Raw genomic sequence first — 27540 nt, 5'->3', positions numbered from 1 at the left:
TCCTTCCTACCCTGCCTCGGTTGGTGCACTTCTGTGTGCAGCCTGCAGTCCTTTTCTCGCTCCTGTTTTTATTCACTCCTTTGGTGATTGCATCCCAAATTATTCTCTCAACCCGAACCTCTCCCAGAACCCCAGACTCTCACACATCACTCTGACTGCTGGTTGTCTAATAAATATTCAAACCCAGTATTTCCAAATCTCACCCCCATACCTGCTCCCCACCCCACCCCCACCCAAACCCGCATCATCTGTAGCTTTTCCAGTGTCACCTGATGGCTACTTCATCCTGCCAGCTGCCCAGGCTTAAATCCCCTGGAACCTTCAGCTTCACTCCTGGCCCAGTTCACACAGTAGCTGGACAAAAAATCGCCTGGAAGTCCTTGCATGGCATTAGGTATTAGGAGTCCTAGAAGGAGATAAGGTCAGGGGGTAACTAGAGTCTTATGCCAGGGTCTCCCTTTTCCCACGGGGAAACCCCCTCCATGTCAGGTCACACTATGATCATCAGTAGCCCATGCCCGAAATGCCTACAGGACAGGTACACAGCTGGGCAGGTGTAACCTTCTTAGGAGGGTGCATGGGCAGTTGCTGCCAGCTGCTCTAGGGAGCATGCTCACTTCCAAAGATCTGATCAATTGTATCCTTTCGGGAGGTGCTCATCTTCAAATAAAGTCCTTGTCTCTGGACCAGTGAGGGTGCCATGTTGAGAACCTAACCATCAGAGAAGCCCCCCACTTCCCACCAGTCCCAACCTCAGCAGATAAGCAATATGACACCAGTAACATCAGCCACACCAGACTACCACCAGTTTTGCTATTTATCAGTTCACTAGACAGATGTTTCCTAATACATCATCTTTATTGATGGCCTCATCAACAATCCCCCACATGATTCACCCAGAATCCACCAGGAACCAAATTTAAACAACCCCTGAAAACACATGCTTGACAGATTGAGATTACGGGGCTAATAAGGACTAAAATAGAAACGGCCTCCATCGTGTTTGTCCTGTCTACATTGTTTCCCATCATTACTCTCATTCGTGTTTCATTATCCTTTATACTTAAATATTAGAATGTTTGCCATTACATTATATGTTTTCAGCCACATGTTAATACCTGTTTTCAAAACCAACTGTTTCTAATTTTGCTTCGTGCTCTATTTCTTTGTTTTTTTTCTCTCTTTTACCAACCATTTATTTGTTTTTCTTTACTCCTGGAAAGTCTTTTTACAGTCTCCCAAAATGTGCTTTGCTTTGAGCTCTTCAGGAAAATATGCCATCTGAAATGATTTACTTGACGCTAATGATGTAAATTATTACCTAAACCACCCACTATATGTCATGATTCAATTCAATGGTTACTGAAGTGACTTTATATATGAACGTGTATAGAAACCACGAGCTATACTCATACTAGATCGCTGAGAAGAAACATGGAGGTGTAATTACTAGAAATTAGTTCAGATATGGATTATTAAGCCTTACCTTTATCTTTTGAATTCTCATGTTACAAGTCAAAACCTAGATTTTCTGACCAGATTCTTTGAAAAAACTGTATAGGGCTTAGGTCATTCCTCCTGTAAAAGTCTTTAAAATTAATGCTGTTGGGGGCACCTGGGTGGCTCAGTTGGTTGAGCATCTGACTTCAGCTCAGGTCATAATCTTGGGGTCCTGGGATCAAGCTCCCTGTTCAGGGGGCGTTTGCTTCCCCTTCTCTCTCTGCCTCTCCCCTTGCCCACCCCCCACCCCCACATACACCCCCACTCATGCTCTCTTTCATATACAAATAAGTAATGCTTTTAAAAAATGAATGCTGTTCAAGAAATGCTATATCAGCTATGAAAGGAGAACACTTTCTCTTATTCATTGAAATTTATAAAGACGATACATATTTATTAATACAAAATCAGTTGTGTGTGTGTGTGTGTGTGTGTGTGTGTTTAACAATTTATGCTTTAAATAGTATTCGGTGTTTTTCCAGTAGGGGGAGTGTTAGGCTAGGGGAAGCAGATCAACATTTGAGAGCTAATTTCTTTTCCTTTTTATTATGGTGAGGGATTTTTTTATATAAACATAAATCACCTAATAGACTCACTAAATCTTTTAATTGCATCAATACCACAAAACTCCAGTCGCACTGAACCTCCTGAGGCAGATCTGTTGTACTAGTTACATCACCATAGTAACGATGGCATAAGGACAAGGGCCGTAAGGACTTATCAGCCTTTCATTTTCAAATTGCTTATCAAGCCATCAGTGAAACCTCCTGACATCTCTGAAACAGAAATAACTCACACATAAAGCAAGGAAGGATCTGTGTCTTAAATCCTGTAGTTCTTAAGCCTTAAGCTTTTCTGGAAGAGAACCTTCCTTCTGAGTTTATTAGTATTGGTTCGGGGCTGATGCTACCTCTTCTAGTCTGTGAACTTGAAGTCTTGACTCACGGCTGACTACGAGGAGCCACTTAAATACATACGGCAGAGATGGCCCTGGTTAGGATGTGTGGGTCTAGGACCTGAATGTGAGGGAACCTTGCCCCAGCTTTATAGAAAGCCCGGGTGGCCCTTCTTCCCACTCTGCGCCCTAATTAGGATTGGCGTCCGTGAACCATGGGCTGAAGGACACCTTCTAGTTAAGCCTGGGAGTCCTGTCTTAGCAGGAGTCTGCTCAAAGCCCCAGGGACACGTGTTTCCACAAAAACACTACTTGTTAGGCCCAGAGTAGCAAGACCTGTCCAAAGGAAGCTGAAGTATTATCTGGCCCAAACTCCTTGTTCTATAAATGGAAAACTAAAGTCCAAGGAGTCTTTGTGACACGTTGGATGTCAGCAGCTGTTGAGTGACAGAGCGAGGACCTGCTCCCAGCCCTGTTCTCCCTCCTGCAGAACACACCTCCTCTCTCCCACTGAAAGAGTCCCCATAGAGACTTTCACAGGACAGCAAGTCTCCCCGCTTCCCACCCTCCAAAGAAGAGAAATGAGGCCGTAGCAAACCAGGTGTTGGGGATGATGGTGTGGTAATGAGAGAAAATCAATAAAGACCAGCCATTTGTTCTCTGTGCCTCCCCACGGCCAGCTGGCTCATGCTTGGAGAGAACCCCCAGCTCCCATGTGCAAGGTGTTTTCCATTCTAGAAAGGCCTGGGGTGAGTGGCTTCAGCTGGATCATTCCTAGCTGTGGAGGCAAAGTCTCCTTTGCTTTGTCTTGGAGTAGGAGGATCCCAGAGCCAGCTGCAGGCTTAAGGGAAGGGGCTAAGGCGACGGTGGCTGAGCCCGGCTCGTCAGGGCCCGGTGCTGAGGAGGAGGACCAGTGCAAGGTGAGTGCTCAGATACTAACTTCCAGACTAAGAAGTCCTCCATCGTGTCTGCTGAAGGGAGAACAGAAGCGTTTGCGGGGGAGGGACACGGCACCTGAAAGCTCAGAGTGAAGCGTGGGCAAGACAACATGGTGCGTCCGAAGGACTGAGCTGGGAGAGGCTGACTAGGGTCAGAGCAGAGGGGTAACAGGGAGGGAGAGAACGCTCTGCTTTTCCTCTCATGGCTCTAGGAAGATGCTACCTTCTCCTCTGATCTTGTCCTGAAGACGCAAAGGCTCCCCAGCCCATGTCCCTGCAGGTAACTGAGTTATTTGTTTAAGTCCACACTCGAGGAGGCCGGCTGCTGTAATCCAGGCCATTCGTCACCAAGCAGTTAGGGCAGCTTGGCTGGTTCTCGTGCGTCCCACGGTTCTGCTGCAGAGGAAGCTGTTCCTTGGCCTTTTTCTTCTCTTTAAGTATCTATGTGCCATATGGGCCCAAATCAAGGCAGAAGGCAGTGTGCCCTCTGACCAGATCAGCATCCCAGGGGGCCCCCGACCCTCTGCAACCCTGCTTGTTCCTGGAATTGGAGGGACGGTCCCCTGGCCTGACTGTATGGGCTGGGGAGAGGCCAGCAGCCCGGCCCCCACGATGAGGCGCTTGTGGACGCCAGACCGGGCTACACTGAGTAGTGGGCCAGCGTCCACCCCCAGAGGCTCTGGGCACAGCAGGGAGTGTCCCCAACCATAAAGATGCAGAGTCACAGATCAGCCATCCGTCTTCAAGTGTGCAATCGGGCGTACTCACCCAGACCTGGTGGCTGTGAGGTTCTCGGGGGCTCCCACCACTGGGTCACCCACAGAGCCCTCCTCGAAGAACCCAGTTCTGATGGAACCAAAATTGAGGGTTCCTGGCCTTAAACACGCACGCGTGCTCGCAGACACATCCATGTGCTGCGCCAGAGATGACTCATGTGTTAAACGCTCAGCACCTAAGATGATACAGGCCCATTTCACGTGGGTCCTAGAAGGGCCAGGAGATTGACTAAATAATGCTGCAGGACAGGAACAGCCCCAGCTCCAAAGGTTCCCTCCCTGTCTGCTCAGCCCACTGCTCCGGGTTTCTGAAGCCACTGCGGGCCAGGTCGGGGGGGCAGAGCTCAGTCCTTGTCCTCACAGAGTCACCATCTAGCCAGGGGACAGGAAAGTACAGACTACAGCCCCGTGGCTGGTGGCAAACCCACAAAAACGCCACTGTTTTGCCTCCCACTCTCGTGTACGTTTACTGTGTCTTCTCCATTCACGGGACTGGGAGTCAGGAGGCACAATACACTTAAGTGACTGAACCTCGGGGGTGGGGCTTGTGCCCTGCTCTTTCCCTTTCTTGGCTGTGAACAGCTGAGCCCTGCAGGGACGGTCTGTGGACCCTCCCCCTACCCCGCAAGGCAGATGAGGTTAAGTAGGAGAGAAAGGATGGTCCCTATTCTTCAAACTCTTTCTCCTGTAACATCCATGGGAATTTCAGGAGGGGAGGGAAGGGGAGAGACGGGTCAGGGATGAGAGACGAGCTGATGGTTATTTTCGCCCCTGATGTCTGTTCGCGGTGGCCTTTCCTCTTGGCCGGCCTTCAGCGGGGAATAAAAACATCCATCAAGATGGTCTGCTCTGAATTCAGTGTGTCTAAGCTAATTCCACGTAGTCCCCAAAACAAAGGGTCAGGAAATGAGACAGGACATCCCTGGCCCTTGTCAGAGCCCCGGAAACACGACCTCGCCCTTGGGGCAATATTTTGTGTCACTTTGCATCTGGTGGGGCAGACGCCTCCTGCGGGGGTCGGGGGCTGAGTCCTGGCTGCTCAGTCTCTCTTCTCTGCTCCTTCCTGGCTCGTCCGTGTCACCCCAGATCATCAGCAAGGCTGGTGACGTCCCTTGCAGCCCTGCCCAGGCCAACTGTGGCTTCAAAATGGAAATGAGCCAAAATGCTGAAATAATACCTGAACAAACATTAAAGCTCTTGACTCTGTGTAGGACACGCGCCCCAGCCTGAGTCAGTATCGTGGTAAATGCCGAACCAATTAGTGCTCCCTTAAGGTCGTCCGGGGGCTCACAGAGTCACAGTCTTTAATTTTAATGGGCCTCCATTACACAATCTCTTATTGCCTCTTAACTGCCAGTGAAATGACCACCAGCTAAATGTACAGCAAAATAGCTCACCCAGACCCCAAAGAAATTAACTTGAAATTATTACACTTAACCATGGCAAATGCACCGGGGCTCATTCGGAAAGAGGCGCCCCCCCGCCCCCCGCCACACGAGGGAAATGATACGGTGACACGCGTCCTTAGGCTTCCGCAGGTTGTGCTTTTCTTGCCTTATCTGATTTAGGGCAGTTTCTCCTTCAAATGTAAATATTAGAAGCCCGGGAGCCTCTCCCTGAGCTGCGCTGCCTGGCTGGTTCTGGAGACTGCGCGGGCTGCTTCCCATTTGGCCTCTGCAGCGAGATGTAGCTGGGTTAGAAGGCGGTTCTGCCACTCGCTCGGACTTTGGATGCTTTTTGTATTACCCGAAGGGAACACCGAGCCAGTATACAGTAAGACAGGGAAAGCCTAGCAACCGGTGCATACAGTAGTTGCTCAATACCTGCCTCCTCCTTTCCTGGCTAGGTCCAATCAGAGATAGAAACCACACAGTTGGTTTAACATGGGGTGTTGGATACAAGAATTAACTACAATAACGGGATATTCTTGACAGAAGGAAGCTCCAGTAGAAGTTCACTGAGCCCCCCCCCCCCCTGAGCTGAGGGAGGGAGGGTGCCCCGGAAGGACAAACGTGGAGGTTTCCGACGTCGTTGGAGAAGGGGTGGTGGTTCCAACCTCCAGAGAGCAGAGGGTTCTGTTTGGCCCGCCTGGAGCCGGTCTGCTTGCTGGACAAGCAGTAAGCCAGCCTCGGGGGAGCAGGTGGGGAAGCGCGTGTGTGGCCACGGGCGGTGTGCGCGTGCGCGTGTGGCCGCGGGCAGTGTGCGCATGCGCGTGTGTGGCCGCGGGCGGTGTGCGCGTGCGCGTGTGGCCGGAGCCAGAAGGCCTCCGCAGCACGTGGGCCGAGGGGGTACGGGGGTGCGGTTCGCATCTAGACGGCTTGTGACGGTCTAGACTGCGCGGTCACAGACTGATCACACCCCGGGCCTGTGGCTGGGCCAGACCTCCCTTCCCGCATGAATTAAGCTTTAGGGGGGTTTGTGACGTTTACAGATCAGAACCAGAACATCAGAACCGATATTCTAAATGGCAGAATCAAGATTCAAAAACTTTTGCCTTGAAACAAAAGAAAACAAACAATGGAAATAAATGTAAATTTTAGCTTTGGGTCCAGGTTCTCGATTGATTGCGTATACGTAGGAATGGGAAAAGCTGAAAGTAACCTTGTGGAGACAAACGTAGGGATTTACTTCATGGTGAGCGCGGCACAAACATTACTTAATGCTGCCCACAAGCCAAGCCTGTCTGGTCTGGGTCGTACAAACGGTTAAGGAAAGGGAGGTCACCGCGCTGGTGGGCCAGGCCGCGTCCCGGACTGATTGCCCTGTGCGCCCGGCTTTGCTGGTTCCTCGACCATAAGTCAGCACAGTTTTACTGAGGACCTACTGTGTGCTTGCACTGCACTGGGCCAAAAGACACAAGAAATCTAAAAGTCTAAACACTGAAATTTGAGAGTTTTTAAGACTGTGCTCAGTACATTCATAAAATGGAACACCAGTCATTCATGACAAATGATGTAGTTGTTTATCGAATCACAGAATTTCACAGTACGTCTTTAAGTAGGGAAAAGGAAGTGCAAAACAATGTATGTAGTGGGGTTCCGTCCAGTTGTTGTAAAAAAATATATATATATATCAAAAGAATATACATTTAAAAAATTGACTTGATAAAAAAATTAATTATCGGGGCACCTGGGTGGCTCAGTTGGTTAAGTGTCCGCCTTGGTCTCTGGTCGGGATCTCAGGGTCCTGGGATTGAGCCCAGCATCGGGCTCTCTGCTCAGCAGGGAGTCTGTTTCTCCCTCTCCCTCTGTGCTCTCGCTCTCGCTCTCTCTCAGATAAATAAAATCTTAAAAAAGAAAAAGCTAATAATTATCACAAGGTGTGGGTTATTTTCAGCAAATCGATACTATTATTTTCTCTATAATGAAAATATATTGTTTGTATCCATTTTTAAGTTCTTTAGAAAGGCAGATGAAAGGATAAAAAGTATTTAGGGGGAAATCATCGCTGAAGCATCGTGAAGCATTCGGGGTAACCTATTATGTTGGCATTCTATGGTTATCTTTTTTGACCACAAAAACTTTTTGGCCACAGAAGTGGAGCGACAGCGGCAGTTGCCCATGTATACCACTAGATGGCGCCAAAGTAGCTAGCTAATATTTAGCGCCCAGAGTAGCAACTATATGAGATTTAAAATATCTAAGCTTCTCTGGCCAGAATAAGGGTTTTGTTAATGATGCACTTAAAATTATAGAAAACTTCTTAGAATTATACTTGAGCATGCCAGTGTTTGCTTTACAGTGTTTTTTGAACCTGTTACAATGCTATACCATAACTTAACTGTACTGGCTCTCCTGGTCAGATCTCCCTGAATTCCTGAGATGGGATGGGTCTTTGACTCTGAACCTTGGCTTTCAATAACCTCTCGTTTTCTCGTAAGTTGCTTCAGGAGTCAGGTGGAGATAGGCAGTCACGATGAAGGAGCTTTCCTCCAGGAGGCCCGTTCTCCACATGGCCAGTGGGATGAGCTCACTTCCCAGCACTGTTTCCAGCAGCCCAGCTTCCTGCAGCTTTGCCCATCTCGGGGGCTACTAGCAAGGACCCAGGAGTGGGTCCAGCTTCTGGGGGTGCTGCTGCTGCCTTCAGCAGGCCACTGCTCGCCTGCCTGTGCTGGGAAGGAACGCAGGCTTCTGCTGACCCGCACGGCCCCTGACGCTTACCTGAGCAAGTAGGAAACTCACCTCAGAAGCTATAAAAGTGATTCTCCACAGGTGGATGCAAAGAGGCACAGAAAACTCTAGGTGCTCCCAGTGGGGGAAACACCACTAGACTGTATGAGTTGTAGAAAGACAGCTAAGGCAGGAAAAGCCGTGTCAGGGCTCAGAGGCCAGGACAGACTCTGATTCTGGGACACCAGAATTTGTACTTTGTACTTGAGAAATGGAATCAGAAATGTGCATTGCTCCGGGAGTCAGTATCTGTAAGCTCTTTGCACTGATGGAAAGAGCGAATACAACAGGACAGTAAGTGGATCTTAAAGAAAGTTCATTGTTATAGAGGCATTTTCTATCTTAGGGGTTAATGCTGGAGATCGGATCAAGCAGATTTTACTCTACTAAAATGAGCAAGGATCTTAATCCTGCAGAAAATGTGCACAGATTATCCACAGAAAATGTGCACAAGCTGAAGAACAATTTATAAGGAGGCTTCACTTACCAAGCTCAGAATGTTGTCAAGTAACGCCAGAGAAGGAACAGATGGGCTTCGTGTTTGTTGAGGCCATTATCTCAGAGTCCGCACGGATGAAGGAAGGTATCCGGACCCCAGGGTTCAGAGAGGGACTCATCCCGCCGGGAAGACTGGATTCCAGGGCAACTTAGCAACAGTCATCTCTAAGTGTCTCTTGGTTTCTTCCCGCAGCTCGATCACTATCCTTCTGTGAGTTACCATCTGCCGAGCTCATCTGATACACTGTTCAATTCTCCGAAGTCGCTCTTTCTAGGAAAAGTTATAGGTAAGAATTCTGTGCTTCATGTATAAACGTCTGATGAGACTATGTTTGGTATAAGAATTCTGTTAGGGGATGTGAATCTGGATTTTTTAAGTTGCCAGGTCGATTTCTGCCCTTGATTCAATCACCAGCACCTTCTCAGTACAAGAGGGTGTGCTGGTGTGCTCAGTGATGTGGAAGAAAAGAAGGGTGTCATCGGATCATCTTTGGGGTGTTTTGCCTTTGAAACACGTTGTGATTGGTGGTTGGGGCTTCTGTGTCGGTGAAGGCCGTGGGACCAGCATCATTGGGTGTGCGACAGACACTAAAACAGAGGTAAAGCCAAGTGTCTGCCCACTGCTGCTTTCTGTGAAATTTACACATTCATTTATTTGAGACCCCCTCCTCCCAGCAGTATTTAACTTTGTCGAAGCACATCAGCAGGGTTCTGTCTCCCTCTCACTCTGAGAAAGCTGGCTGGTATCATTTTCAAGTTAGAAGGCCAATGAGGATTGGAAGATGATGGCAGAACCCCCACCCCTCGGTGGGATTGTGACTCGGAGAGTCCCTCTTGCCCCTTTCTTACCACAGACCGGCACCGTCCGAATTAAAATACCAATGTGATTGGTTAACTATTTTTAAGTGATTGATGTAGAGTCAATGAAAGAATTTTTTTTTTTTTTTTTACTATGAGCGCTTGTATTGTGAGTCAGGAATGGAAACAGTAAGATGGTGGGGAGTGTGTGGGCCAAGGAGGAAGGGGGCCTGTGGCCAGCAGCTAGTGGTGGTCAGAATGTTGTTAATTGTAAAAAGTGCTCATTTTAAAAGATAGGGGCAGGAGGAAGAGATAATTACGAGAATACGAGACCCACCTGGTAAGTTCCTGGACTTAGAACCAGGAACATGCAGGTCACGGCTACAGATGAGCAGAGCCGCCCACGAGGTCCCAAAGGAAAAGGCCACATCCTGGGGAAAAAGATGGGAGGGGCCCTTAGCTCCGTCGACAGGTGGGAAAGGAAGGAAGGCTGAGCATTCACACCCCTCCTACGTTGCGGGCCTGGTGCGCCCCCCTCCTACATTGTGGGCATTGGTGCTCGACATTTTCCGTGTGTAAATGTGACAATTAAATGTCACAACCGATCCAAGGAAGCAAGACCTGTGACGATCAGCCCCATCTATAGGATGAGGAAACAACCCGAGAGAACCAGTCCCCAAAGTTACCGAACTAGGGTGTGGTACAGTGGAGTTTTGAAGGTGGGTCTCTCTTGAGGACAGTCCACGGCCTCAAGCAGAACAAAAGAACTTGTCCAGAAGGGAGGCAGCTGGAGGCCGGGGGATGCCATTCATCAACAAGAGACGGCCGTTTAGTGGAGGAGAGCCTTGGCGTTCGGGAGACACGGTATGTCCTGAGACTCTGGTGAGTGCCTGCATCTCCCACAGGCTTTCCTCCAGTTCAGTCAGGAGCCATTGAAAATGTTACTTGATCCTTTCAGGGCTGTAATCATTCCATCGGAACAAACTCCACACTATGACAGTCTGATACGCCCAAAGACACTGGGCTGTGATGTTCGTAGAGTAACATCTGCCACGCACGCACCTGAAACAGTGGACTCCTTGCTTCATGAGAGTCACAACATCACGTTTTGACAGAAATGTTAAGGGACTGCTAAGTCCCCTCACTAGAAGTAATACTGGCTCATCAGTATTTCGGGCCGTGTGATTCAAGTCACACTTGAGCAAAATTACAATATACATTGTAGCGTGGATGGACCGTCAAGGTCATGAACAAATGACATCATAAAGGCAGCATCCTCTGTAATTGAGAATTTACTGGGCTATAAATCTGTGCCAAGTGAAATGCATAACTTGAACCTCAGGCATAGGAGGGTCCACCCAGAGTTTTCTGTACCCCCAGAGGACGATTTTGCTGTCCACGTCAACTAACCAAGCATGTGGCAACGAGTTAAGTCAAGAACATGGGAACACCTGTAAGGAAGTGGCTGATCCCAAGGTCAGATGGCACCTTGGCATCATGCACACGAGAGGAAGGTAGAAGCTGCCCCTGGTCCCCAGGGCACCGATGTCCCCTAGATACTGACTCTTGTCTATACCAGCCCGGGGGCTCCATGTGGACCAAGGCAGTGACTTGTCATCCCACTGTCTCCTAACAGGGAGCAAGCGCTCAAGAACCATTTGTTGAATTCATACAGAGTAAAGGGGGAAAGAAACAGAAGGCTTGCCATTGAAAAGGGGAGACAGTGGGATGACAATGCTACTATGGTCAAAGAAAATCAGCACGGAGGCAAGATCTGCGGTTCTCATGTACCTGGCAGTCTGGTGTTTCTGAAAGCAGGTGTCTGATAATAATGGAGCACAGGGAATGTAGGCTTTGGAAACAGGCAGAGCTGATGTCTTAGTTCCAGAACACCACAGACCGGGAGGCGTAGGCCACAGGCATTTCTTGTGGTTCTGAAGGATAGGAAGTCCGGGAGCCAGCAGATCAGGTGTCTGGCCGAGCCCCTCTCCGTGGCTGGCAGGTGGCCGTCTGCTCCGGGTGTCCACATGCAGTGGAGGGAAAGGAAGCAAGCTCCCTCCTGTCCCTCCTTACAAGGGCGCTAATGTCGTTCACGGCGGCTCGCTGGTCATGACCTAATCACCGCCCGAAGTCCCCATCTCCTAATGTCATCACACCGGGGGTTAGGATTTCAATCCAGGATTTGGGGGGGACACAGCATTGGTCCACAGTCACTGGTTTTATTTGAATCCAGGCCTTGCCTCTCATTAGCTTTGAACCCTTAGGCATGTTTCTTGAACCCTCAAGGGCTGGGTTCTTGCAGGCTGTTTTTGTTGGTTTGTTTGTTTGTTTGTTTTTGGCTAATCAATCTGTAGCAGCCAGATGAGTGCCTAGCGTATAGAAAGTCCTCAGAAAATTATTCACAGAGTAAATGAACTACTCGTTTAGTATTAAGCTAATAACATCTTAGGAAGTACCCAACACAATGCCTGGAACATAAAGAAAGAAAAAAATTGCCTTTTGTTGATGCCATCTGTGCAGTCATTATGGTCTGTGTTGTAAGCAGAATCCTCTCTGTAATTGCTCCAGTGTCACCCAGACCTCTGTTACCCTCATTGTTCGGAAGAAGGGACCGCGGTTGAGAAAGGTTACATTATTTCCTTGAAGCAGAATTTCCCAGCATCGCACTGTTGCCATTGTGGGTCAGACAGTTCCTTGCTGGGGGGGGGGGGGGGGCTGTCCCATGCATCATGGGACAGTTACAGCATCCCCGGCCTCTACCAACTTATGCAAAGAGCATCCCCCAGCTGTGACAGCCAAAAATGTCTCCAGACACTGCCACAAGTCCCCAGCAAGGCCAAGTCAACACCAGCTAAGAACCACTGGCTTCCAGTCCGCCAGCTGGTCTTTGGTGGAGGTGGGATTTGAACCGAGAGGAGTGTGACACCAAGAGTTGTGCGTTGCTTCCGGAGAACACCTGCGTCTTTCGGAAGGATGAAGAAGCAGGGAGGGGAGCTGATACCCTGAAGACAAATTCTGTTAATACAGTCAAAGGAATCCTAGTGAGGGCAATGAAGACTTGGAGGCACCTGAGGAGGCTAACCATTGGCCACTTCCTGAGGCAAATATTCCTTAAATATTTGGCCATTTAGTAGAAGCCGGATTGGTGAGAAACACTTTTTAAGTTCCCCTTTGAAAGCAACATACACTTCAGTGAGAACCGGCCAATATGCACTCACCAGCTCTGTAAATATTCACCTGTAAGGACAGACTAAACTTCAGCCGGAGGTTCGACACCCCCTAGAGATGGATGCCCCCAAGTTGTCGCTTTGTTGGGTCAGCTGCTGATCAGAAACCGATCCTATCAGAGAAGGGGAAGGAGATGGAGCTAAATAAATAATAGGACTTCACATGGGCTCTTTGATGAGCAATGCTTGAAAAAGGATGGAAGAAAGACTCCCTCGTCAAGGACAAGTACGATCTTTCTAAAGGGAATGGAGGAAGTGTGTTTATTTAGAAATAAAAATGTGATCACTGTCAGCCAACATCAAAATTTTAGAGTGGAGTGCTCCCTTTCTGAGTCCTTCTAGAAGGAAGTCAGAATCACAAGCAACAAAGTTTCACAAAGAAGAAATTCCACCAGCCGTCATTCTGTCCATTCTGTATCATTTACTAGCTGAGTGATGTCACAGACTTTGTGTATCTGATTTTCAGCAACAGATTTAATAGTATCCCAAAAACTCTTCAAGTCAAGGGAGAGAAAGATAAGCAGAAACCTAAAGCAGGATCCCTGTTTACTTCTTTTTTAACATTTCATTTATTTATTTGACACGGCAGCTGGGGGAAGTTGGGGGGAGCACACAAGCAAGGGGGAGTGGCAGGCAGAGAGAGAGGAGAAGCAGGGTCCCCACTGAGCAAGGACCCCAGTGTGGGACTCCATCGCCGGACCTTGGGATCATGACCTGAGCCAAAGGCAGATGCTTAACCAACTGAGCCACCCAGGTGCCCCTTTCTTAACATTTCTATCAATGGAAAAAGATATAAATAGAATGGTCATTAAATTTTCAAATGACACATAGCTAATGAAAGGAATATTTAACAAGCTAGGTAATAAAAAACAAAAAACAAACTCCAAAAGCCTCTTGATGGGCTAGAAAGACAGGATAAAATAATGGCATGAAATACAATGAAGATAAACTTAAAAACTCCTGCATTCAACAAAAAAAAAAAAAAAAAGAAGAAGAAGAAGAAGAAAAAAAAAGATAGACATAAATGGAAGACAGAAGACCCTTGGTATCATGAAAGACTCGGGTTGGTTTTCTGGCCAGTTTGGTGTGAGCCAGTATTCTGGGTGACTGATATTTAAATAAGTACTATCCTGAGCTACATTAATAAGAGAATCATGTCCAGAGCAGAGTACAGTCAGACCCCAGCAGGATGTCATGGCCTATTCCTAGGCACCTCATTTTCAGATAGATATTAATCTTCTGAGGAAAAGCCCAGATGAACCAAAGGCCCCCCACAAAGAAAAATCAGAAAGCCTGGGGATATTAAGATATGATTAAAAGGCAAGAGAGAATCCATTTCCAGTCTTTGACAGCTGTTACCTGGACAGGTGAGACCCTGCAGAGGCTGACTCACCAGGACCAGAGAAGACTAGTGAGAGCAAGACTTGGGTCCCTGCAAGAACTTCCCAATAATTACCGCTGTTGAAGAACGAGCAGCCGCCATTTTGAGTGGACTCACCGCTATGGAGAATCCTCAACAAAAGCTCGCTGGAAATTCCTCTGTACTTTGAGTTTTCTGGATGGAGTGAGGCCAGATTAGGAAAGACTAAAACCCTTGAAACAGTATAATTTGTGCTGGGAGTAGCTTTTTTTTTTTCCAAAAAGGTGAGAAATACAGTATTACAGGGGAGAAGTTCCTCCTTTTCCGTGTGAAAACTGACAGGATAATTCAATCCAGGGCTCCTTGACATACACCCCTCCGTGCTCTGGATGCAGTAGAGATGTGGATGAGAAGAATGTCGCTGTATGTTAGTATAATAGGCAGCCTTTGCTTTTAGGATAGCAAATTCGTTGTAATTTTAATTTTAGAAAGGTATTTCTGAGCCCTTGTCTATTCATTTTTTCAAATTCACTATTTGTGCCAATGCTATAAATCACTATAATACAAAATCATAATAAGGTGGGTCTATATTATAACAAAAAGGAAACAGTTCCTCTGTGTAAGTTTGAGAAGCTATGTTTGGAAGAAATTGAATACTGTTGCAGGGCAACTCGCACTTTACTGAGCATTGTTATTTGTCAGTGGAGGCAAAATTAAAAGTGAACATCTGTCTATTCGAATTTAATAGGGTTTGTAAGTCTTGTTAGTCCCAAATTGTAATATTTTCCAAACCACCATTATTTAAAATAACTCTGATAGGAGATATACCTATTGGATAGGCACTATATTGCATTACATCCTAAAATGTGAATATTATGATCTTTTGATAAAACATCCTTATTCTAGGGCTTTCCAAAACTTTCTGGAACTCTGGCAAAGCCTTCACACACAGCAGGAAATGACATACTTCTGTCTCCATTCACTGGGTAGGTAGTATACTATGGTAAACATTATGCTGCTCACTGAAGTATTTCTGGCCAAAAAGTTATGAGTAGAAAAGACATATGCAGTGTCTGGACTAGAACATTTCATTGTTGGTTCGAGAGTCTTTGGAGTATTTCTGTCCCTTTGTCATGGGGACAGGAAAGCCTGAAGACTATGGTGGTTCCGTCACCTGGATCCCTCTGTGACCACTAGGAACAGAGAACAGAGAACCCATCAACTCGTGACTATCGATAGGGAGGAAGGAAGGAAGGAAAGGAGGAGAAGAGGAAGAAGGGAAGGGAAGACAAGACTGACTCTTGCTCTTTTAAGCTACTGAGACTATGGGGCTATTTGTTACTGTGGCACAGCTTGGCCTATCCTGACGGAGCTGAGAGCAGAACTTTGCTATCACACACTTGGGATTTCATTCTTCATTTCTGACTTTCAGACTGTATGACTTCGCATCGTCACTTAACATCTTGCACATTCTGTTTCCCTATGTGTAACCTAGGCATAGGAACAGTCCATAATTCACAGGATTCAGCAGAATAACACACTTAAGAGATAGCACAGGGTCTGCCACGTAGTATGTGTGTAGTAGACATTAGTTGTTTTTTTTATTCAGCCATCACTAGGCAAGTATGTAGTGATCCCGTGTCGTATACCAGGCATTTCTATGTCATTGATACACCAGGGGTGTTCCAGGCAGGCATAGTTGCTGCCTTTAGAGGGCTTGAGTGCTACCTGGAGGAGAGGAGAAGACAATGGAAGGAATTAGAAGTGGAAGGATGCATGGCAGGGCAAACAGAAGATGGAAGTGTAGAGCCCTCTGGGAGCAAGGAGGAAGGGCGCGTCACCCGGTCCAGAAGACAGGGCGTACCAGAGGAAGTGACACAGAAGCCAAGACCTGAGTGAGAATTTAGAACTGCCTGGGCAAGGGATAGGGTGGCGGAGAGGGCAGAAAGAGGAGCGATTTTCCAGTGCTCTCTTGCGCTACAACAACCCGCTCAAAACTTTGTGGTTTGAACAATACTTCATTATTGCGCACAGTAATTCTGGGTTCTGACGGGACGGCCCTTCTGCTTCACATGGTGTCCGACAAGCTGTTAACAGTTCTCAATCCACGGGGCTGCCCAGGAGTCTCCAGAGGCCTCCATTCTCCCGCCCTGGCTCCACATCATGGCCATGCGGGCGTCCTACCTGCGTGACGGCGGGCTCGACGGAGGGGCATTCCAAAAAGTAAAGGTGCAAGCTAGAGACCCCGAGACCCCCACCTCAGAAGTGACTCGTATCCCCCTTCCCTCAGGATGTTTGCCAAAATCTTGCTCCAGCCCATATTCCAGGAAAGGAGAAGCAGACTTCTCTTCCTGAGAGACAAGTTCCCACGGCGGAGGAGCAGTTGGGAAGGGAGGTGCGGTCGTGACTGTCTTGGGAAACACCGCGTGCTGCGAGGGATCTTCGCAGCCTTATTCAGAGTGGTTGAAACTGAAGTGCATGATGAGGGTCAAAGCAGCAGCAGTAACTCGACGCAGCCTGAGACAGGCCCTGTGAGTAGGTCCAAATGGTCTCGTCTGCTGGGACAGTCCCAACTTCCTCCTGCCAAGACAAGAGTGAATTATTAGCAATGCTCAGGTTCATGCTAAAAATATGACCCAGGGGACACCTAAGTGGCTCAGTCAGTTAAGTGTCTGCCTTCAGCTCAGATCATGATCCTAGGGTCCAGGGATCGAGCCCTGCATCGGGCTCCTTGCTCAGCGGGGACCCTGCTTCTCCCTCTCCCTGCTGCTCCCTCTGCTTGTGCACTCTCTCTGAGAAATCAATAAATAAAAATCTTAAAAATAAAAGAAATGAAAATGCAACACAGTGGGGACTGAACGGGGTGATCACCTGTCTTGTTTTGGGATCGTCCGAGAGGAGCACTGGAGATCAGAGCCCCAGCCTATGGTCCAGAAAAGGAGAAGCCTCTTGGGGGAGTAGTGTGAGTAGGAGGAAGGAATGAGGGTTTGAAAACGAGTTTATTTGGGAGCAGATCCCAGGGCATATTGGTCGAGCAGTGGAGAAATGAAACAGGAAGGAATGCAGTGTTATCAAGCTACTCACCATTGTGGGCAGTGGGAGCTCAGGACCAGTGGGGAACTGTGGGACGCCGGACACAACCTGCCTTGCTGCCTCAGCTGGCCCAGGAGGAAGCCAGGGCTTTGTTCCCCCTCCTCGGGAGCTCAGCCCAGGGCTGCTTCCAGGAGTCTTAACTCCCCAGCAGTTCCTACCCACCCTGTGTTCCTGCCCAACCTGCCCCCAGGCCAGAAGAAAGCACTGGACGTGTGGGATCAGAGGGCTTGGTCTTTAGAGTCCGGGATGATGGTAGAGGCGTAAGGCAGGACCTGACAGTGTCTGTGATTTACAGGTTTTCTCTACGAGCCATGTTAAGGCTTTAGTGTTATCCTGGAAGCAAAAAGATGTCATGGAAAGATTTTTTTTTTAATCAGGAGAATAAGCTGACCAGGTGGACACTTTAGAAAGATAACAGCACCTGCGGGGTGAGCAGTGCCACAAGGAGCCGAGTGAGAAGCTGTGGGGACCGCGAGCTGAAGGCCAGTGTGGCCGTGACAGACTCGCACGTCGTAATGCACCAGACGTCTTCGGCAGGCACAGGAAACGCAGCGTCTTTGTTTGCCTACGACGATCTGATGTTCCTTCTGGATAACAAGGGCACAGGAACGAAAGCCCAGTCTAGCTTACAGTTGAATCTGGCTTGATTACTTCAGCCATCCTTTCTGGCTGAGCTCGGTCCCACTGCAATGAAAATGTTCAGTCTCTCCAGTGGCTCACCCGTCCCCTGCTTTCTAGAAGACGGTGACCAAGTGTATAGAATACAGACGGGGATGGGCAGTGGGATGTGGCAGCTTACGTGTGTGTCTGACATTCTCACAGGAGGACCCAGGGTCAGGCTGTCCTTCCTCAGGTTTGTGTCGCCTGCCATGGGCTGGCCTTGAGCCCAGCATCCTGATGGTAAAACCTGTGGTTGGAGAACTCAGAGCCCCCTTCTGACTCAAGCAGTGCCCGGGGAGCACCCGCCATTGCTCTCTCTGCTTCCTTCGGTCCCTCAGCTCTCACTTGAGACAGACCTCTAGTCTCTGTCATGACCTTCCTCCTCGCGGTGGCAGATGTCAGCACCCAAGGCAGCCTCGGTGGTGAACCATCGTTGGCTTTGTCTCAGAGTCCCCTCCTTATAAGACTGAGGGGCTGCCCACTCACTCTTCTTCCCTCTCCTAATGAGGCCCGGTTGCCCCATATCGTTGCAAGACCCCCTACATGACCGTCTCCTCCCAGAGCCCCAAATTGGGAAGCAGAATACGAGCCCCCCCCCACCCTCAGTACCCTTCCTCTCCCTTCACAAACACACCTCCTGCTCTGGGGCAAAGCTTAGCTCCTCTGTTTCCCTCTGGGTTTCCTCTTTCTCTTGTAGTCCTTTCAGGCTTTAAACAACAACAAACTCCTTGCTTTTACTTCCTGATTCACGTAGCTATTGTCCAAAAAAAGTGTCATGTAACAAACAATACCAAAACTGAGTGGCTTAAAACAACAGTCATTTTTCCTCACTAATCTGTGGATCAGCGAAGGGCTGAATGTCTCTGTGGTACAATGGTCACCTTTCTCCTGGGATCATGGAGTTAACACGGGCATACTCACCACAAGCCAACGGCAGAGGCACAAGAGCACAAGCCCGCTGGCGCGAGCGCATTTCAATCCTTTGGTGTTGCCACACCCACTAATATGCTGTTGGCCAAAGGAAGTCATAGGGCCAGTCCGGAGTTGAGGCTCAGGAACAGACTCTGCTTCTTCAGTAGGAGGGAAAGCAAAGTGACTTGGCAGAGGCATAGACCCAGTGTGGGAAGAACTAAGGACCTTAACACAATCCACTGTGTCCCCTTTCACCAAATTATCTACAACTAAGAAATAGCCTCTTGACTTCCCCGTGTTAGCTAGATGGGTGGGTACTGTCTCTATCCCAGGAAAACTCTATGACCTGCTTTGTCCTTGATGGGTTAAAAGGTATGAGTAAAGGAATCGGAGGAAATCATTTATTCACCCAAAAGTATGTTGTTTATATATACCAGGTGACTGGGATAGAAAATGAATAAAACAGCAAAGTCCTTGCCTTTATTTAGCATATATTCTAATGGGCATGGACAAAGAATCAGAAGATAATTAATTGTCTGATATATGTTAGCTAGTGATCAATGCTATCAAGAAGAATTAAAGGGGGCTTAGCAGTAAAGAGTTTTAGACTGGCTGGGAAGTCCTGTCAGAGGAGATTGAATTTAAGCAGAGGTCTGGGGAAGCTAGCCAGGACGATGTGTTGATCCCTGGAGGGAAAGAATCCCAGGAAGCATGAGGGACAGTGCAGCGGCTGGGAGGTTAGGTAGAGACATGCTGGACTTGTTCAAGGAACAGCAAGAAAGGCGGTGTGGCTGGACCACAGTAAGGACAGGACAGAATGGTAGGGGATACCTGAAGCCAGACGGTTAGCCAGCAGCTAGATAGTCCAGATTGTGGAGTCTGCCTTTTATTGTAAGTGAGATAGGAAGCAGAAGACTTAGATCTGATTTGTGTATTAGAAGCTACCATAGTAACTGCACTGGTTTGGTGGCAGAAGAAGAGACAGGCAAGATGACAGAGGAGACCAGTCAAATTCTAGCTGTAGAATCTAGGTGAGAGATTCACCAAAGCCACAGTGGTGCTAGCAATGGAGAAATATTTGAAATAAGAATATATTAAAGGTAGAGCCCATAGGATTTGGTGATGGATCAGATGCGTTAAGTGAAGGAAAGAGATAGCAAAGAAGATTCCTTGAGTTTGGGGCCAGAATAGATGGGTAAATGGTGGTGCCATTTACTGAGGGCAACACTGGGAGAAGTTTGGGGACTGGGGGATAAAATTAAGACTTCTGTGTTGGACACATTCAGGACCATTCCATTGAGTTGTGGTCATCTGCTACAGAAATTGAGTACTTCCTGGAGCAAATCCCACCTTCTCCCATTTCTACCCCCTATTCCTCTGAAGGCAGAGGGGTACAGACAGGCTCATGGGTCATTACTCAGAAAGGCAGAAGAGAAAAGTAGATAGCTCCACTGAAAAACAACACAAGTGTTATCCCCATGCCATGAAAGGGAACATAATATTGATACACAAAACAACTTGGATGAATCTCTAGGAAATAATGCTGAGGGAAAAAAACCAATCCCAGAAGGTTCACACCTAGTGATTCCATTTGCATGATGTTTTTGAAATGATAATACTTCAGAAATGGAGGGCAGATTAGGGGTTGCTAGTGGTTAGTGACAGGGGCAAGAGGGGAGAGGGTCTGAGGTGGTATAAAAGGGCAACACAAGGAATTCTTAGGAATTGTTGGAATTATTATCTGGACTGTGGTGGTGAATACACAAACTTACACAGTTATAAAATTGAATAGAATTTTACAATTTCAGGGCACCTAGGTGGCTCATTCGGTTAAGAGTCTGACTCTTGATTTTGGCTCAGGTCATGATCTCAGCGTCCTAGAATCAAGCTTGGAATCAGGCTCCCTACTCAGTGGGGAGTCTGCTTGTCTTCCTCTGCCCCTCCCCCTGTTCATGCATTTTCTCTGTCTCTCTCACAATAAGTCTTTTTTAAAAAGAATTTTACAATTTCTACACACACACAAATGACACACCTACAACCAGTGAATTGTATCCATCTCAATATCCTGATCATGATATTCTCCTATTGTTTTGTAAAGTGTTTCCTTGGGAAAAACTGGGCAAAATATACCAGGGAACTCTCTGTATCACTTCTTACAACAGCATGTGTTTTTGCAACTACCTCAACACAAATTTCAATGCTTGAGAAGCAACAGAAGTAAAGCAAGACCTACTCATGCTAGTCTCTGGAGTCATATATTCCTGGGATGGTCCACCAGGGGCTAGCGTCCTAGATGCTACAGGAAGGTGCCACGCAAGGAGGACACGAGATGACGGCACCAGCATCTCTCCTGTTCACTCTGGACTTTCCTGCCTTTGCCACTAGAGGTTAGGAAATGTACGAGAGCGAAATACTTACTTCCCGCTTAGGAGTTCTGTCATTCCACTAGAGTGGTTATTGAAGGGGATGAGTAATATAATGCATTTCTAGAAATGGAGGCAGAGGAAAATGTGGTGGATTGACCTCCCGGCTACTGCTTTTAAAGAGAGGCCCTGAGAGCAGCTTATCCCCCTGTGATTTATCTCCACGTCCGAAGAGTGGAATGCAGCAGAATTGATAGATGAACAAATGGCAAGTAGTTAATTGAAATTTCTGCTTAGTTGCCTTTGGCCTTTATTATAATGATTAAAGAAGAAGTAAAACACTGATGAGAGACCATGTTAAATGATAGGCAAGAAGTAATATTAAAATTGAAGAGAAGCAATTATATCTAATTTTTCACATCCGAAAGAGAGTTTAGCATTGTCTTAATGTCCAAGATCTCCCCCAGGCTGAAGGAAATCTACACGAAGAAATCTGCCCAGTGACTTATAGTTTAAGGTTAGCTTCTCATTCTTTTATAATTGCCTTCAACTGTCATTCTTAGAAATGTATTGGGATTTTTTTCATTACTACTATTACCTTTGTAGAATCACAGGGGGCCCTACTGAATAACTTATTTAAACTATATCATATCACAGCTGAGGAGAGCAATGTCCACGAAGGTGAAGTGATTGGGCCAAAGTCACATAACAGGCTAATTCAATACCTTTTCTGAAATAATACCATCACTATCATAATCACCTTTGCTTGTCACTCAAATGTGGCTTAAACAAGTACGATTAATAATCACATCATTATGACCCAAAGACACACTCTGGACATCAAGATAAAATGGCTACAAAAGCAAATCTTTTTTTTTTTTTTTTTTTAGATTTTATTTATTTATTTGACAGAGAGAGATCACAAGTAGACAGAGAGGCAGGCAGAGAGAGAGAGAGGGAAGCAGGCTCCCTGCTGAGCAGAGAGCCCGATGCGGAACTTGATCCCAGGACCTTGAGATCATGACCTGAGCTGAAGGCAGTGGCTTAACCCACTGAGCCACCCAGGCACCCCCAAAAGCAAATCTTTTAATAAAGTATAGACTGGAAGAGGAGATGACATGGAGTGACAGTTAAGACACAGGCCCCGCTGCAAACACCTGGGACTCCAGCTGTCCCACCTCCTAAAGGAGCCTCAGCAGGTTTTCTGCAGATCTAGGCTTCATTTTCCTAACAATGGTACCCCCAACCCATGGCATACGCTTTGTTGTGAAGATTAGAAATGGTCCCAGGAATGCAAAGGGCCTGTCATAGAGCCTGGCACATCCTAAGTGCTCAGTCCATCTTAGAAAGTGTTATTACATCTGATCTTGGATTTTCAATTTATAAAAATAAAGGAAGGGCTGACCTCAATACCCAGTTATTATTAAAAAGAGAAAAAGAATAAAATAAGCAGTGAAAACTTTGAGAAATTTCAATGGAAAACACATCTCTCCATCTTGTTTTTCCAAAATTAAATTATTTTCCATTAACAAAAACAACCCCAAAAAGCCATTTATCATTAAAATGCAGAGAGAGAACAGAAATTCAAACCAGACTGTCAAAAACAGGGGACCCATTTCTGTCCCAAATCTTCAGCTCACCTGTCTTTGACACACAGCATACATGTATATACCCAGTTATTTCTAAATAAACAAACATTGTGAAAGCCAAAATTCCTCTTATTATAATACCTAAAAATTTCATATTTGGGAGTTTACCTACTTGTTAACATTTATCTATAATGCGAAAGGAGTGCTCATGGTACATTTGTATACAAGAAATTAAATTTTCTCTGTCTTCCAGAATACCCTTAACTGTAGTACTGAAATGCTATTGCTCCTAAGAAAGGAGGCCATGATACGCTTTCTAGACAAGATATGCATGTTAGATAGGCTTCCCTGATAACCATTAAGTTTTAGCACTATTGGCTAGGAGTTCAATCTTAATGGATCAACAATATATATTAAATAAGGTGCCTTAACAAACACACATCTAGAACGAGGTCCTGTATGGATAAAATGTGATAAAATGTGACCAGAGGCTCGCAGGAACCTAACCGTGTATTTCCCCTAGGAGCAACAGTCCAGAATGTAACAATCCCACGCTCACATGGATTCTACAGAAAGTAACTGCTGTGAATAATGAGAACCCCTGTATGCTTTTGAACTCCCTATCATGTGAATAGGGTAATACAGGATATAGGATATCCTGTAATATAGAATAATACAGGATAATGTGGCACTTGGCAGTTCTAAAGGCGTGTACATAACTGTTGTCACATATACCCACAGAGGTTAGGGTGAGAGTTGTTATTGCTCAGTGAGTAGAGTAACAAGTCCAACTAGTGCTCCCCAGGATGGCTTTGATCTTCCCCTCGGGGTCTGTGACATCTCATGGTGTCTCCTGCAGCACAGAGATTAGCTTCCACTTGGCATCACGGCGTCTTAGGACCCTGGGAAGGAGCATATGACGGGTTTGGGGGGGACAGGAGTCTGGACAACAAAGGTCCTTTGCATAATCTCGCTAAGGACTTAGGATTCCAGCCGCAGAGACCTTGAAGGTAAGCCCACTGAGATGAAATCGGGCCACACTTTATTTAAATACCATGAGGGACAAAACAGAAAAACACCAGGAGAAGGACGGGAGCAGAGTTAGCCAGGAGGTCAGTGCTCTGGCGACGCCTCCCCCAGCCTGATGACCTGTTCTGGAAGGCCAGCCTCCTCGCAGACGTTTCTGGAACTGCTGACCGAGGAACAGAGAAAGCATAGAAAAATGTTTGCTTCGTTTTCTATTTCAGACGTTCAGATGTTTGCTTTGGCTGCCCCCAAAAAGAAGCATTAAATGTTTACAACAGATAATTCCTATGACTTTTAACGTTTCCTGGCAGCTAACGTGGCTGGATTTTGCATACGTCACCTCCATGCTCTGGAAATAAGATAGATAGACTCTGTGGCCTAATGAGTCTTTTTTCTGCTTTTAAATATAGCTGTTAAAAGCAACGAAGTGTGCTTATTTATCTAAGAGCTAATCTTCTTAAAGAAATTTTGATCATTTTTCATTCATAATTCACACCTCTCTGCCTAGTTAAATTCATTCTCAGACTCTGATCCCATCTTTATTGTCCATGAGGAATTAGCATTTGAAGTGTGACCTCAGGGCTGAAGCTACCTCGTGGTAAGTCAGAAAGGAACCCTTATTTCATTTTTCTTCGAGTAAAGTCAGCTTTAGTCCACGGCCTGCTTTGAGTCTCATCTACAGTAACTAGACAGATAAAACAGGGAGCACTGTCTTCTGGAGAGCTTGGTGAATTCACCTTGTGGGTAAGCAGTAAGCGCCTACTTAAATCTCCACTTGATACCTGAGAGGAGAGCGGAGGAGAATTTCAAGTGACAGGGGCCGAGTCTTATCGCTGGTGGGTGGAACCGGGATTTCAGGGCAAGTCTTTCTGTGCCTGCCTCGTGTGTGTTTGTTTTACAAAAGACCAAAGGCCCCGCGAGGGAGACCTAGTATTTTTATTTGACATTTCAAAATGGGGATCCTCTAGGTCTCTGATAACAGTGTGCCCTCCTCTCTCCTTCCCCTCCACAGAAAGATTTAGACTGAGAATCCTTGTTCATATGGGAAGTGCAGAAGGACCTGGGGAAAAAAGACAAATCATTCCAATAAACGTAGTTTCAACACAACTCCATGCATAATTAATTTGGGGGGTCCTAACTCTTCTTTTTTAAGACACTAAGTTTTTAGAGATTTTTCTTACTTTTAGTCATGGGAATCAAACCCCAAAAATGTAACATCTTTTTATTTTTTTAATACTAAGATTATTCAATTAAAATCTATTAATATCAAATTAGGGGCAACATACGGTATACGTGAAGTCCTAGAACTAATTTCAAGCCAAGTGACCCAGGCTTGCTAGTGACCTACTGTCATGCAGCTTGATAGTGCAGCTTGATTTTATAGGCTTCTTCAATTTTGTAATTAATTGGTTTTATTTTCTAGAGCAGTTTTAGGCTTAAGAAAAACTCAGGGTGGGCACCTGGGTGGCTCAGTCGGTGGAGTGTCTGCCTGCGGCTCAGGTCATGACCTCAGGGTCCTGGGATTGAGCCCCGCATCCGGCTCTCTGCTCAACGGGGAGCCTGCTTCTCCCTTTCCTTCTGCCTCCCCCCTGCTTGTGTGCTCTCTCTCTCTCTCTCTCTCTCTCTCAAATGAATAAAATCTTTTTAAAAATCTAAAAAAAGAAAAACTGAGGGAAAGTACAGAAGGTTCCGTAGACGTGCCCACCACCCCCACACGCGTACATAGTCTCCTCTTGCCACATCGCACTTATTTTTAGCACCGTACACCTCCTCAACATAGTGCCCTTGTTGTAAGTGAAGAACAAATATTAGTGCAGTATTATTAGCTGAAGCCCATGGTTGACATTAGGGTTCGTTCTTTGTGTCGCACAATCCGTAGAGACTGACACGTGGGTAATGACACCTGTCCACCGTTAGCGTGGCCCTTAGGATGCTTTACTCTAAAAGCCCTCGCGTTCGGAGTGTTTTTTCTCCCATCCCCACCCCCTAGTGGCCGCTGACTCTTCCACTGTCTCCGTAGGTCTGCCTTTTCCAGAATGTCATATGGGTGGAATCATACAGTATGTCGCCTTTCCAGACGGGCTTCTTTTGCTTAGCAAGATGCATTTCAAGTTCCTCCATGTCTTTTCAGGGCTTGATAGTAGCTTCTTTCTTTCTTTTCTTTTCTTTTTTAAGATTTTATTTGTTTATTTGACAGAGATCACAAGTAGGCAAAGAGGCAGACAGAGAAAAGGGGAAGCAGGTTCCCCACTGAGCAGAGAGCCCGATGCTGGGCTCGAACCCAGGATCCCAAGATCTGAGCTGAAGGCAGAGACTTAACCCACTGAGCCACTCAGGTGCCCCTTTTTATTTTATTTATTTATTTATTGCTGGGCGATAATGCAGCGTTATTTTGCTGGGGGCCGGGGTGGGGGGGAAGGGGCGATGGAATCAAGAAGCTAAGTTTGAATAGTTGTGACAGAAAAGAGGCAGAAGTCAGTAAAGAAAACCAGTTGTTCAATTCTCCCCATTACTGTACGGACCTCACAGCTCTTTGACGAGCTGACATTGATGGCAAGATTGCTGTCACCGATCAAGTGTTGGCATTTCATGCCATGAACTGGGTTGGCCCTCCTTTCCCTGACTCTGCTTATAATCACCTTAATCCCAAAGCAATTTGTTGTGTTACTTTTTTAATTAAGTGTAAGAGTGTATCAGTCTCAGGTGTACAACGTAGGGATGGAGCATTTATATCCATTACAAAATGGTCGCCACAGTAAACCAGCTGTCCTGTGTCCCCGTCCCGAGTTCGTACGTGTTATTAACCGTATTCCCTAGGCTGTCTGCTGGATCCCTGAGCCTTATTTATTTTATCACTGGAAGTTTTTACCTTTTAGCCCCTCCCCCTATTTCGCCCATCCCCCGCATCCTCCCCATGGCAACCCTCAGCTGTTCTCTGTACCTATGAGTCTGTTTCTGTTTTGTTTGTTCATTTGTTTTGTTTCTTAGATTCCACATGTGAGTGAGATCATATGGTGTTTGTCTTCTGTCTGGTGTATGGCACGTAGCATCGTGCTCTCTAGGTCCATCCATGTTGTCACAAATGGCAAGATTTTAATCCCTTTTTATGACTGAGTAATATTCCATTATATATATAATCTTATATATGTATAGGATATCTTCCTTATCCATCCATCCACTGACGGATGCTCAAGTTGTCAAAAGAACCTATTTTTAACAAATACGCATATATCCTCTCTAAGATATTTTAAATTATTTATTAGGGAGGAGAAATGACACTAATAATTAATTTGGCTTTGCATATTCTGTGGGTCTCTTTAGATCACATGTCACTGAACAGTCCTTATCTGATTTTGGAAACTGTTGTATTCATTTCTCCTGCTGCCTCACCAAAAGAGTCAAGCATAGCCTTTTCATTTGCGGTATCTGCAAAACTCTCCACCAAGAAATGAACATTTTTTTTAAAGATTTTATTTATTTATTTGGCAGAGAGAGTGAGAGAGCGCAAGAAGGCGGAGCAGCAGAGGCAGAGGGAGAAGCAGGCTCCCCAATGACCAGGGAGCCCAATGCAGGGCTCGATCCCAGGACCCTGGGATCATGCCTGAGCTGAAGTCAGAAGCTTCACTGACTTAGCCACACAGGCCCCCCAAATGAACTCTTTTAAGGTTTAGAGCAATGACTCTAAGACAGAATCTGTAAGTGATGAGCAAACATTTCTTGTACAACTAATGTGTGC

At 46.5% G+C, this 27540-nt stretch overlaps 1 protein-coding gene across 1 annotated transcript in view; it reads left to right on the top strand.

Annotated features, from left to right (window-relative positions):
• Positions 1 to 27540, top strand: part of CNTNAP2 (contactin associated protein 2) — a 1362616-nt gene that overhangs the window by 1235765 nt on the left and 99311 nt on the right. Inside the window, exon 20 of the mRNA XM_082693594.1 lies at positions 8970 to 9063. Within this exon, the coding sequence (XP_082549720.1) occupies positions 8970 to 9063 (94 nt within the window). The remainder of the gene's footprint in view (positions 1 to 8969; positions 9064 to 27540) is intronic.

Source organism: Mustela nivalis, assembly GCF_964662115.1.
Source record: "Mustela nivalis genome assembly, chromosome: 12".
NCBI lineage: Eukaryota > Metazoa > Chordata > Mammalia > Carnivora > Mustelidae > Mustela > Mustela nivalis.
Note: the sequence above shows the minus strand (reverse complement) of the source record. Positions and strands in the feature narration are given on the sequence as shown.